The sequence below is a fragment of the Lethenteron reissneri genome, chromosome 59 (genome assembly GCF_015708825.2).
Source record: "Lethenteron reissneri isolate LAM-NWPU_2019-01 chromosome 59, ASM1570882v1, whole genome shotgun sequence".
Classification (NCBI taxonomy): Eukaryota; Metazoa; Chordata; class Hyperoartia; order Petromyzontiformes; family Petromyzontidae; genus Lethenteron; species Lethenteron reissneri.
Genome location: NC_083837.1, coordinates 5712203 through 5725436, shown reverse-complemented (window position 1 = coordinate 5725436; position 13234 = coordinate 5712203). Strand labels below are relative to the sequence as shown.

At 44.8% G+C, this 13234-nt stretch overlaps 2 protein-coding genes across 3 annotated transcripts in view; one reads left to right on the top strand and one right to left on the bottom strand.

Annotated features, from left to right (window-relative positions):
* Positions 1-13234, top strand: part of LOC133357687 (polycystin-1-like protein 2) — a 107423-nt gene that overhangs the window by 15733 nt on the left and 78456 nt on the right. For both annotated transcript variants that reach the window (XM_061575780.1, XM_061575779.1), the window contains exons 7-9: positions 391-762; positions 1218-1516; positions 10560-11140. In XM_061575780.1, the coding sequence (XP_061431764.1) occupies positions 391-762; positions 1218-1516; positions 10560-11140 (1252 nt within the window). The remainder of the gene's footprint in view (positions 1-390; positions 763-1217; positions 1517-10559; positions 11141-13234) is intronic.
* On the bottom strand, positions 7302-8794 carry LOC133357688 (uncharacterized). The gene is made up of 2 exons (XM_061575781.1): positions 8576-8794; positions 7302-8384 (listed from the first exon to the last, which is right to left on the bottom strand). The coding sequence occupies exons 1-2, from the start codon at positions 8781-8783 to the stop codon at positions 7411-7413; spliced, it is 1182 nt and encodes a 393-aa protein (XP_061431765.1). The 5' UTR covers positions 8784-8794; the 3' UTR covers positions 7302-7410.

Sequence of the window (13234 nt, the reverse complement as noted above, 5' to 3'; positions counted from 1 at the left end):
CTCGAGACTCGCTCTATATGGTATTTGGTTTAGTGTTCCACGTCAGCCAAATATGGAATAGATGGCAGTTCCCACACTTTACCCCACCACTCGTGACTTGTCGATCATCTGTGGGGAACCTATTTACACCGCTGGGGTGGACAGAGCCGGTTGTAGGGGATTCAGGATAAACTTCCCCCACCATTTCAACTGCCGCGCCGGGAGATGGATTCGATCTGACAACCTCTGGACTGAAAATCCAGTGCACAACTGACTATTACACCACTGTGGAAACATCCCACATTTGTATTGTACTGTCTTACCGTGAGCGATGATGATTGTGGTGATTATAAACATTGACCGTGGTAATTTTTAATGTATTGTGTTCGTCTGCTGTCCTTTTCCGTGCAGATTACAAGATCAGCCAGCAGGTAGGCTGTATCTGCTTGGCTGATGACCCCCTGACCTGCTTGGGAAAATCCATGTACACACGTCCTGAAGGACATTTTGTCCCAATTTTGAATCTTAACCAAGTCACTTGCAATGACTACTGGACATTTAAGGAAGATGGCAACTTGCAGCACACAGCGTCCATGTACTGTTTGAGATTCTCTGGGTCTCTCAAAGAAAATGCATATTTCGATGGCTGCAATGATTATGACATCATATTTTTTGAGAACGGGCGGATACTCGCCTCGTCCCCTGACTACTGCCTCCACGTCAATGTGAGCTGCAGTTACACCAAGTGCGACAACTCCTCGACAAACTTCGTATTCCGATCAGGTCTGTTATAACATAACGATTAATTATATTTATTTATAACGATAATTTACACACCAAAGGGAACTCAGACAGCCCCCCCCTTTAAATGGTAATTGGTCTACTTTTCCACACTGGCCAGACATCTTTCAAGAGGCGGTGGTACCCACATGTTTCCCCCCACGTGTGAACCCCTCAAATAAGTTTTTTTTTGTGAACAATAAGTGGTGGGGGGGGGGGGGCTATATAGGAAACCCACGTCCTTGTTTCAGCCGCTTCGTCGGGAGAGGTCGAACCGACGACCTCTGGGGAGCGTGTGCAATAACAATTACACCACTATGGGAGCATTCCTTCGCCCTATATATGTAGACATTCAGTGTAAACAATTGCACAATATTCTTAGTATAACCCCATGTCATGGAATAGGTGGAATCTAAAGGAACACGGATTATCCTTTGTCTTATTAAAAACTCTTGCAGATATTCATCCACTGGGGTTGGAATCTGGATTTATCCCCAACGAGGCAATGGTAGCCTCTTCTTACATTCCGGGCTCCGAGCCCTATCTAGCCCGGCTCAACTCCCGCATTGGCCACTGGCAGCCCTTGAGCACGCAGGGAGCGTATCTGACTGTGAACCTGCCGGCGAGGTGCCACTTGTATGGAATTGACATCCAGGGATCCGTGCCAGAGTACGACGATAAAGTTCATGTCAACTCGAGTTGGGTGACGTCGATGGGCATGTCCGTGTTTGATAACAATTATCTCATACATTACGAGGTACGTACTTTTTCTGGTATTTTTTTTATACTGCACTGCTGGCTGGATTTTGATGACACGTATCCTTTTTCCCTTGACTATACAGCGCATACTACCTGCAATGATCGGTGCATTGACACAAACAAATTTAACAAAACGTCAAGAGTTGGAAAGAGAAACGTGAAGAATTAGCATGCTTGTAATTATGATAGACAGAAAGAGGAGCCCATGCAGTAGAGGACTATGCTGGTTAATCAGTCACACAATTGAAACTTAAGATAAGTAAGTGGGCTTGGGCAGGACGCGTCGCTAGAAGGGACGATGGCTAATGGTCAAGAATAATGGTAGAGCGAAGACCAATGAACGGAATGCGTCCAAGAGAACGTCCACTAAGGAGATGGAGCAATTAAATCAGCTCTTGTGCAGGTTCCTGGTAGATTGTAACATCGGGAGATCCTGAGAGATGGCAGTGGCTTGGAGAAGCCTTCATTCAGCGATGGGTTTACAAAGATGATGATGATGATTATCTCAGCCTTGCTGTGCGCTGCGTTGCACTGCTATCCGAGTAGTTAACGTCGCATCCAATAAACCTTCAGAGCCAGGGTGAACATCCGACTCCAAACGTATTTAATGAATTGAACGAGGTAAAACTGATGGAAAAACACAGCACAATTACAGCATATGTTAATACTTTGTCATATCAATACAATGAATGAACACTACAACACTATAACCTTGTCTTAGATAACATGGGTACTGAACAGATATAAGGGAATAAGCTGTTTTAAATAAAGGCACATCGTGTAATAATCACACTGCACCCCAAATGTACACACTACATATAACATTGAACTGTGGATGAGATTTCGTCATCCTTGCTCTCAAGATCGCAATATAGTTACTTGGGTACAAGTCTGGATCGACCTATTCAATTACAAGTAACATTTACAATAAGACCTATTCAATTACAAGTAACATTTACAATAAGGCAAGTTGCAGGCTTCGTTGTTAACTAGGCCTCGTTTTTATCATAACAATTTAACAGCATTATAAAGGCACTTACAGCATTATAACGGTCATTCTAACATTATAACAGTATTCCCAATATTATAAGAACATAAACGAACTTACAGACAATGCTTCTTAAAGTCTCACAATGTACAGTTACAGCTGTCTTCACTGGGACGCGATGTGTGCCACCATTTTGAACTCTGCGCAATGGCGGACACCAGCCTCGTGGCTGAAAGACTGTCAAATGGTAACTTCCTGGTCACGTGACCAAACTCAACCTCAAAACAGGAAATTCCTGTATACACACACCCCCACTCCTGCCGTGGAGCAAATCACCTGCCGTGAGGCAGAACAATGATGATGTATAAATTAGTGGTGGTGGTGGAGGACGCTGATACCTTGTCGAAAGTCCACCTATCACGTAAAAATGCTCAGCCCATCAGCCCTGGGCACTCTGAATCCATATACAATACCTGAATTTTGTTCCACTGAATCCATCTAAACATTTTTTCTCTAGCTCGCTGCATGCCGTGCTATGGTGTGTTCCTTGCATAGTCCAAATATTCGAAAATATAATGTAACAAAATAAACAAGCATACAATAAAATAGACAAAGTTTACTTATCTCATCGACCACATGGCCTTCTGGGAGTGAATCTTTTTTCTGCATTCGTTAATATAAATATACCCTGGGCCGCTCTAACGTTAAGTGTGTCATCAGAAATCAGGCTTTCAAATTTGAATGAACTGTTGATGTCTGGTGGATGATGTACTGTAAGGATACATAAACAGTTTTTTGCAATTCTAATCCATCCTACATCAGCAGGAAACTGCTGATGGAGGGTGGCCAGTGTGTGCAGTGAAGTATAGAGCTTATGTGCACCTACAGTATGCCTAACTTTTTCATTTGACATTTGCACTGTTTTTGATTTGTGTTTCGTATTTGAACATAAAATACCTCCTTTGTTATTTGTGTAATATTCCTGAGGACCCTGTACTCGTTCTCTGCTATATTGACGATTTGTTTTTTAAATCCTTTATATTAAGTTCGCTTGCTTGCGTGCTTGCTTGCGTGCTTGCTTGCTTAGGACCGTGCAAATCTTTTGCTCGTTTTTTAACCCACTTCCCGTGATCCAATCGAGCTGACATTTTCCACACAGACTCGTTGTGTGTGACAATTAATTTTGGTGAATTTTTTTTCTCCAAAATTTTACACTGTTTAGGGAAAACAAATTAAATATTTAATTACCAATTGCTTACTACTGGCCAGAGGTGTGGACTCGAGTCATGTGACTTGGACTCGAGTCAGACTCGAGTCATGAATTTGATGACTTCAGACTCGACTTGGACTTGCATAACAATGACTTTGTCCCACCTCTGAGGTGTGGACTCGAGTCATGTGACTTGGACTCGAGTCAGACTCGAGTCATGAATTTGATGACTTCAGACTCGACTTGGACTTGCATAACAATGACTTTGTCCCACCTCTGCTACTCGCAGACAATCATCTGACCCATAGGTGGCAGCCATCTCAAGCCAGAGAACGAGAAGACGCTAGCCGCCACGCATATAAAGGATTTATAGTGAAAAACTTTGTTTTTACGGGTTTACTTGTTTATTGTTGCTGCTGCTGTGTGGGGGATGACGCCCCCCTCCTTCTCTCCCCACCTCCTCCTCCGCCCCTTCTCGCCGGGCTGCCGCCGATCGAGTGATCGGCCTCCCCGCACCAGCGTCCTCTCTGAGGGACATGGCTAGTGGCTAGCTCACCACCGCCTGGAGTTATCTCACACACTCCCCACGTACACTACCCCAAATGTCCGGGGTGGCTGCGTGCTCACGCATGCCTGCGTGGGCGCCCCCCCCCCCTCACCACGGCTCGCGCTAAAAATAGCCGTATGAATATGAACGCGTCCCTCCCCACCTCCCGTTGGGTCGGCTTTAATCTGCTGTACAAACACGCACGCGGGCACGGGCACACGGGCAAAAACGACGGCCGGGTTGACAATAATATTCGCGCGTTCCACCGCTGAGTGCTGTCGCTACGTAAACACCCTGCGTAAAACGCACCATGTAAACACGCACGCGAACATCAGCGATCGTTTATGATTGAATACACGTGCTTAACACGTACGCACATACTCACACCACACCTACGCTCTCCCCACACACACAGAAATCAAGCGGCGTCGGGAGTCCGACCGGGTAGCTGAACCGCTGAAGGAGAACTACCAGACGTTTTTCCCTTCCCTCCCTTTGTCCCCTCGGAATCCAAAAATCCAGGGTCACGTGGTGTTACCCTCCGCAGCCAATCGGGCGCCTACCTTTCGATTTTAAACCGATGCCCGGACCTTGCCTCAAGCGGTGTCTCCGGAGCGCCTTCACCCATTGTTTACACACTCGCCCTCCCCACCCCCCGCCCCAACCTAGTTTGGTCGGGGTGGCCGTCCCGCGGAATACACAACGTCGGTCGGTTCAGGAACCTCCCTCCCATCTCCTCTTATGCGCTGCTCGCTGGGTGTTTGCCCCCGAGGCCCTATCCTCTCTCCATGCTGTGAGTGTTTTCATGGCGGTTCGCTCGGTGAGCATCGATGTGCCCATACAATTTTAAGCTAATTCACGGGGCCGCAATGCCATTCGGCCTGGGGGGTCGGCCAATCTCCTGGCACTGGGAAACTGTGGGACATCCCCACTAGGGGCCCCTCGGGTAAAAACCCATGGTACCAGGTGACCCCCCCACGAGACCCTACGTGGGTGCATGTGTTTGTTTAGTGGGGGTGTGCGTGCGTTCGTGTGGAGGGGTACGAGGGGATAGCAGCGCTGGCGGAGTTGCTTCGTTACTGTGGCACCACAGCTGTGCTAATGCACCACGGATCTCCATTATAGAATATCTGGGAAACCGGCTAAATAGGATCATCTGTGAAACAAAAAAGAATCAGAATATATATTTATACTGGAGGAATCCTATGAGATTTCGAGCTATGTTTCACAGATGTCAAGTATGGGTGGGTCAGAATGGTATAACAACCAACTTTATAAAAACACAATAGGAGCGAAAAGTATAGAAAGATAAACAAATAACTTTAAATCTAGGGACCTCCTTTGCCAGTACCAAAATATTAGAATAGGTTTTCCTCTTTTTTCTGGAAAAACAGGTGTTAAGATGTTAAAACACCAAACTGAAACCTTTTACAACGAATCATGTCTGCATTAACCACAATACTTGTGGTCAGATTTCAACCAAAAAAGTACTCTGATAATATATACAATGTCTTTGAAATTGAGTGGCCTATTCTCAAATAACTTGAAAATACATACAAATAAAACAGAACTTTTTTTTATCTTACCAGGTAAAGCCCACTGAGCAATTAGCTTATTTTCAGAAGCGATCTGGCCACAAATGAATGCTCTACAAAGTGACTCATCATGTGGAAATTAAAAACAGATAAACATCAAAATAATCGAAATGCATGTTTCTAAATAAATAAACTTAAATATGATAATTGGTTCTTTACCCTTCTATCTGGCAACAAAACTGACACCTTTTTGCAAGGAGTCATGTTTGCATAGACCGCAATACCTGCAGTCATAATACAAACAAAAGAACATAACTCTGATAATGTGCACTGTCCTTGAAGTTGATTGGTCCACACCCGAGACAGCTTTCCTTCGAGCCTAGTCTCATATGGGTTGGACCAGATGACGCCAAAAGGCGCCTTTTGGCGTCATCTGGTCCAACCCATATGAGACTAGGCTCGAAGGAAAGCTGTCTCGGGTGTGGACCAATCAACTTCAAGGACAGTGCACATTATCAGAGTTATGTTCTTTTGTTTGTATTATGACTGCAGGTATTGCGGTCTATGCAAACATGACTCCTTGCAAAAAGGTGTCAGTTTTGTTGCCAGATAGAAGGGTAAAGAACCAATTATCATATTTTTACTGGCAAATGAGGTCCCCATAGTGTAGAATAAACTTAAAGTCAATGCTTTATAACTGCCATCATTATAACTGCGAAAACCATAGCATCAGCTCTGCAGAGTTTGAAGGCTACCATGGGGGTCCCTCGATTAGAGAAGGAAGCTGCACAAATTGTAATAACTACCGAGCATGTCTTCCCTCGGCATGTTGGTGAAGTTCCTGTCAATTATTACACTATGTAACACAATTTTTGTTCCTGGGTAGTAAGTGTTAGTTCATAATTGCTTATGCCTAAAAAGTATAGAAAATGGCTTTTGTTCCCAACAAACTTTGTTTATGTGACCAGGACAGTGATATATAGAAATTTACCAATTTTCAATGAGAAAACGGGCAAATTTGTGTGATTTTGTTCAAATAAAGTCAGAAAAAACAACATACTGTATGAATCCAATTTACCAACTATTGATACTAAAGTAATACAAAAATGACTACAAAAGATTTAGAATTGAGTAGTTTTTCGAGATTTACGATTATACTGTAAATCTCTTTCACGAATCAACCCCCAAACGTAGTCTCCCCTCATTTTCTCGTTATACTGTCATTGGTAGCGGCGTTCAAAGACCAGTATATCCTGGTGGAAGTGCTCGCCTTGCTCCTCTGAGTGCTCCCATGTTCTCTTTGAATTTATCAAGATGAGCATCAAGGATATGAACTTTGAGGGACATCTTACAGCGCATTGTGACGTCGTTCTTCACCCGAGTTTCAACCAGCTCCACATAGTTTTCGACCTTGTGGTTACCCAGAAAGCCATGAACCACTGCGACAAAACTGTTCCAAGCCACTTTCTCCTTACTAGTGAGCTTCTTGGGGAATTAATTTCACTCCAAGATCTTCTTTTTCTGTGGTCCGAAGAAGACACCGGCTTTGACCTTTGCCTCAGACAGCTTAGGGAAGAAGTCTTGAAGGTACTTGAAGGCTGCCGACTCCTTATCAACAGCTCTGACAAATTGTTTCATGAGGCCCAATTTGATGTGCAGTGATGACATCAGCACTTTCCGGGGGTCCACCAGTGGCTCCCACTTGAAGTTGTTCCTCCCCAAAGAGAAACTCGGTCCTCTTTGGCCAGTCACAACTGTGGTAGTGCGCCTTGGTGTCCCTGCTGTCCCAAAGGCAAAGATAGCAGGGAAACTTGGTAAAACCGCCTTGGAAACCCATCAGGAATGACACGATTTTGAAGTCTCCGATGACCTCCCAGCCGTACTCATCATACTTCAAGGCGTCCAGCAAGGTCTTGATGCTGTTGTAATCCTCTTTGAGGTGCACCGAGTGAGCCAAGGGAAGAGACAGGTACTTGTTACCATTATAGAGCAGCACGGCTTTGAGGCTCCTGGATGAGCTGTCAATGAAGAGGCGCCACTCATTCTGATGACAGGCGATTCCAATTGCCTCGACCAGACTGCCCACATTGTGAGAGAAACAGAGCCCATCTTGACGGGTGAAGAAGCTGCAAAAAGGTTGCTGACGCTTTCTCTGATCTGCGAATTGCACACTTTCATCCAACAAGTTCCACTGCTTGAGCCTGGACGTCAAAAGCTCAGCATTGGACTTGGTGAGACCAAGATCTCTGATCAAGTCGTTGGGGTAGTATGGGTTTCTCTCCTCAGCACCCCCTCTGAAATTGTAATCTAGATTTACAACGTCTTCCTCGCTCTCTGACTTGCTGCTCTCTTCTAAAGACAGCTGCTCTCTCTCCGGAGGAGTGGGTACGGGGAGCTCATGGCAGTGTGGCACAGGGGCGATGGATGAAGGAAGATCCGGATACGTGATAGAAGGTGCATTCTTGCCAGTCCGACGTTTGGAATGGTCCAGCATGCAGAAGTAGCAGTTGCTTGAGTGGTCAGTGGGTTCCCACCAAATTCTTGGGATAGCGAACTTCATCGCTCGCTTTTCCCCTCCGTACCATCCTACAAAAATACATTTATTTCACCCATGACTAATGTGCAAGATATTCTCGCAACATTTTTCATATCTTATATATTTTTTCAATAATATTGAAAATTCTAAAACATTTTAAAATTAAAAACTTTCTCAATTTTAAAAAAACGTTAACAATTTTTTTTCACTTAAAATTCTGAGCAACAATTGTCCATCTTACCTTCCAGAGTTTTTTTGCATTGCTCGCAGGTGAAATGAGGTGCAAAGGGTTTGTCTTGATCCCCGACAGGCATGTCGAAATGTGCCTTATAAGCCTCACACATCTTAGCAGATACTTTAACAGAGTACTTTTTCGCTCTTATCTTGGTAAATTGGCCGCGGATATAGCAAAATGCGTCTACAGGATGCTTGCAGCCTCTTGATGCCATCTCAGAAAAATACAGATATGTATCCACTTCGGCAGCTGGAATTATACTGAACTGGTGGGCTTAAGGCCCCTGTATTTATACTGCTATTTATATTGCTGGAAAGTTCTAGAATGTTCTAGAAGTTACTCCAAGTTTACTCAGCATTGAATCTATCTGGAATTTTCTGTAAAATAGGTCAATTTCAACATATCATGGTCATGGTCACAAAAGCAAAGTTTGTGGGGAATAATAGTCATTTTCAGTACTTTTGAGGTATAAGCAATTAGGAAATAACAATTACTACCCAGGAACAAAAAAACATTGTTACACAGTGTTATCAGAAATCATCTTACCAGACAGACTGAGGAGAAGCTCTTGGAGCCCCATGGTGGTGTCCGCAGGGGCAGTCCTACACAGATTACATTTTCTCTGTCTGCCATAGCAGACGTGTAGGAGCTTTCAGCAGAGCCTACACCTCTACATTGTTAACAAGGTCAGTGCCTACAATACCATCAAAAATCCAGTGTTTTGGGGGTTTTAATGCGATCAAGGTCGCCGACCCTCTGACTACAATCATAAGGACCTTGATGGTCCGGTGTGTGATAGGGATGTTTTATAGCTCCCACACTATTTAACATTTTGTAAACACATAGTTTAAGACATTTCCCATGACTGTACCAGTGAAATTTCCATCCGGTACAGTTACAATGGGAGACTGATCGATGCCCAGGAAAAGCCAAGGGATGTTTCCCTACTGGTCCACCATGTTATCTAAGCTAATGGTCTGGAAATTGCTGCTCTCTCTTAGATGGAGTTGTAGCCTTTGCACATAAAACTGGAGTGTGCCACTAAGAGGCAAACCTTACTATCAACTCAAAACACAACACCTTTCTGGGGATATTCTGTCATTGAAAACTCCGCCCTCAACTCTCCACGAATAATGGGATGGTTGTGGAGAGGGTGGAGTAGTTCCTCTACCTGGGTATAGTGCTTATTACCAACTCAAGTTTGATAGCGGGGATATCACTCCTACTCAGTCAAAGGGTCTCATCTTTTAATTGGCTGCATTACACTATGTGGAAGCTGCCTGGCCTGTCACTCCGCAGTTATGTCCTCTCTGTGTTTGCAAAACGTAGAAGCCTTTTATTAACACCTGTCCCTGTATGGAAAAGCTCATATATCTTGAATATATCTTCTGTTTTGGTGATAAACGAGTATGGCACTGACTATAGATGATATGGGCTTACGTGATACAAGAGGACTTGGAGCGGAGCTAACTTGACGACCGGTATCCACTGTGTGGGGGAGACTCGTGAAGGATAATACTGTAAAGTTAGAGGTTGTCACCCTCCAACAACAACTGAAGGAAGAGAATAATTGCTCACAACAACAATCAGACCGCCGGGTGGCTAAAACACAGGAGGTTGGCACAGTGGAGACCACAGGTGTTGCATCTGTCTGTGTCATTTCATTTAACCCATGATGCCTGGGTCAGCCCCATTAACTACTGTTGGTCAACATTTGGCACTTCACATGGCCTAAAATTACACCTAGCCTTACACAAAGGCTATTGGTGACATCACTGCTACTTCGTGGCGAATGGCAGCCATTGTTGTGTGTGTGTTAAATACTCAGCAATCTGCACAATGTTTCTGGATTTTGCAAAGCATGTAGAATGAATAAATGCAGACATTTCTGCCAGCTCACACTAATTCAATACTTTTGAGGATAAAACGCGTGTTGCAAAGCATTACAACCCCATGGAAATGCATGATTGTTTTTCCCTCTTTAAAATAGGATTTGTTGCAGCTGAACACTGACCCAGTTTTGAAAACGCGAGTGCTGTTGTGGTTTAGCTTAATGTGCCAGAGAGTCCGCCTGGATTTTAAAATGTGGAAAAACAATATATCTGTTCGTGTTGAGATCATGGGATGGTTCTACAAGGCTAACCCCACGCAACCTGACTACCATGTCACATCTGTCAACGCGAACTTATTATTTGTGGGAAACAACATTTTAAACGAGCTGGTCTGCTATCGCTGGACCTTGGGAGATGGAAACCAGACGATCGTTGGTTCCTCACTGTGTAGCAGTCTGTGTAAGTGCCAGCTGATACCACGCTTGAAAGAAGCCACCTTCGAGTTCCCGTACACCTATTCGACATTTGGGGTCATGAAGGTCACTATAGAGGAGATCACGAACTGGTCACATGACAACTACAGCCTGGAAGTGAGCGTGAATCCGTTGGGCTGCAAGGTGGTGTCGGTGGTGCTTGATGACAACTCGACTACTCCCGAGATGGCTCGAGTGCTTGGACAGAGTGAGGTGTTCACGCTGACTGCCGTCATCTTCACGGAGTGTGTAATAACCAGCTTAAAGTAAGTGGCACCTACATCTGAGAAAAGCACTAATTTCAAATATTGTAAGATAAAATATCACATTTGAAAAATGGGTCGAGCCGAGTCAACACCTGATTGAACAGTCGCACAATTCGGTTACATGTGTAGTGGGTATACAACTTGCAGAGACGTCTCTCTTCTGAAAGCAGCACGCTTATTATAACGAAACAATAACACAAAGGGGTACGGCCCCTTCCACCCGATACTTAGGGAGATATTTCTCCAGCTAGCCTGCCTAACACTGGCTATGCTCTAGCCTCTTCACTGGTTAAGCTTTTGGCCCGACCCTAGGCAGGGGTCGGGTTCAGCCCTTTGGGCTCTTCGCTTCGGGTCTTCAAGGTGGCAGCTCCAGGGTGGTTCTTGAATCTTCAGGTGAACGACGATTGCCGGACCTGTTCAGGGGGCCGTCTTTTATACCGGATTCTGGCTCACTCTGCCCCTGGCCACTCCTCCCTTCTGAAACCGTCTGTAAGGGCCTGAGGAGTGACGTTATGCCCCAGCCCTCTTCCTGGGGGTCTGGGAGTTTGTACCTGTAGTCCCGAGCTGCCTTAGGGTTACCTTAGCCCAGGGGTCGGCAACCTACGGCTCCGGAGCCGCATGCGGCTCTTTACGGGCTGCTTCTTGACGATATGTACGTATGTACAGTATGCATTGCGGCTCTTGAAATACTGAATTTTGTACCGAATTGGAAAGAAATGGCTCTTCTTGTTATTTTGGTTGCCGACCCCTGCCTTAGCCCAACGGTCTGACTCATCACCCTTAGACTTCCTTCTGCTCCCTGTTGACTCGATGCCGTTATTACAGGCTACAAGTAGTGGAAATCACGTACAGCGCTCAATAATGCCGCTACACATGCAACAGAATCATCCATATCTGGACGTCTGTACAACTGGTTGCGAATTGCACTATGCCAGTCGCTCACAGTAGACAGACTCAACACTCAAGCATCGATCTGCTAAGTGATTTTCAGCGAGGTAGTTCATCCCACACTGCACATTTCAACTATTTAATGTCCTTGTTGCACAACTGCTTGCTCACAAAGCAGTCATGGTTTAAATTAGATTGAGCGAGTGATTGTTAAGATGTCGAGTCAATAAAAATGCTATTATGAAAATTAATTAGTAGAAACTGGGACATGTATTGTTTTGGTTTGTTTAGACTGTGATATATGGAGTTATTGTAGTAGGATTACAAGTCACGGTCGGACGAGAGAAGCTATAGAGGGGCTAGAGTACTTGGTGTACTTAGCCAGTAATGTCCTTAATGCAGGCAGCTGTGTGATCAAGACCAAGAGAATCATTGCTTTAGCAGGGCAGGTATTTTATGAGCTCGGTAAACCAATTTAGAAGATAAGTTAGTTTAGTCTGAGTGTAAAGAAATGTTGAGTCCGGAGTGCGGTCTGTTACTTTGTAGACCACAGAGCGAAATGCTAACAAAGCAGATCGAAAATAATTTGCTGCCATTTTGAGGCCAGGTGTCGGTGACGAATGCTAGGAATTGCATGGCAAGACAGGAGGAGCAGTGCAAAAGCCTGAAAAAGAACGTACGTGAATGTTTAGATGAGAAAAAACGGTTGCACTGGGTAGGGCAGGGCCAGTTATGGAGACGGGCGTGGGAGTTGTCTACACGAGTCTGGCGACCAAGAGGAGGCGCTAAGAGCAGATGGTGGGAAACTTTCAGGGCGCAGATCTTGGGAGTCACCGAATGTTTCCTGTTCAGCAGCTGCAGAGTCTGGCGGAGGTTAGAGAGTGTTGGCAGCAAGGTGTGGCATCAGCGGATTTGGCCATGGTGACGTGTCTACAAATGGCCTCTTTATGAATAATGGATTCAGCCTCCAAATGTCAACAAGAGCTAAGTTAAATTAAACGACAAGGCCTGGAAATATGTCAACGTGGCTAATTCAAAAGAAAAATACACAATTGGGTCAAAGTCTGTTGTGCATTTGTTTTATTGCGGCAGGATCCAGCAGCAACATCGATAAACACTTTCGGAAACACTTTGCAGAGGGACACGTGGATGATGTCATAGTTTTCAACAACTGATTAGCCTCGGAAAGTTTTTTTTCTTTTAATA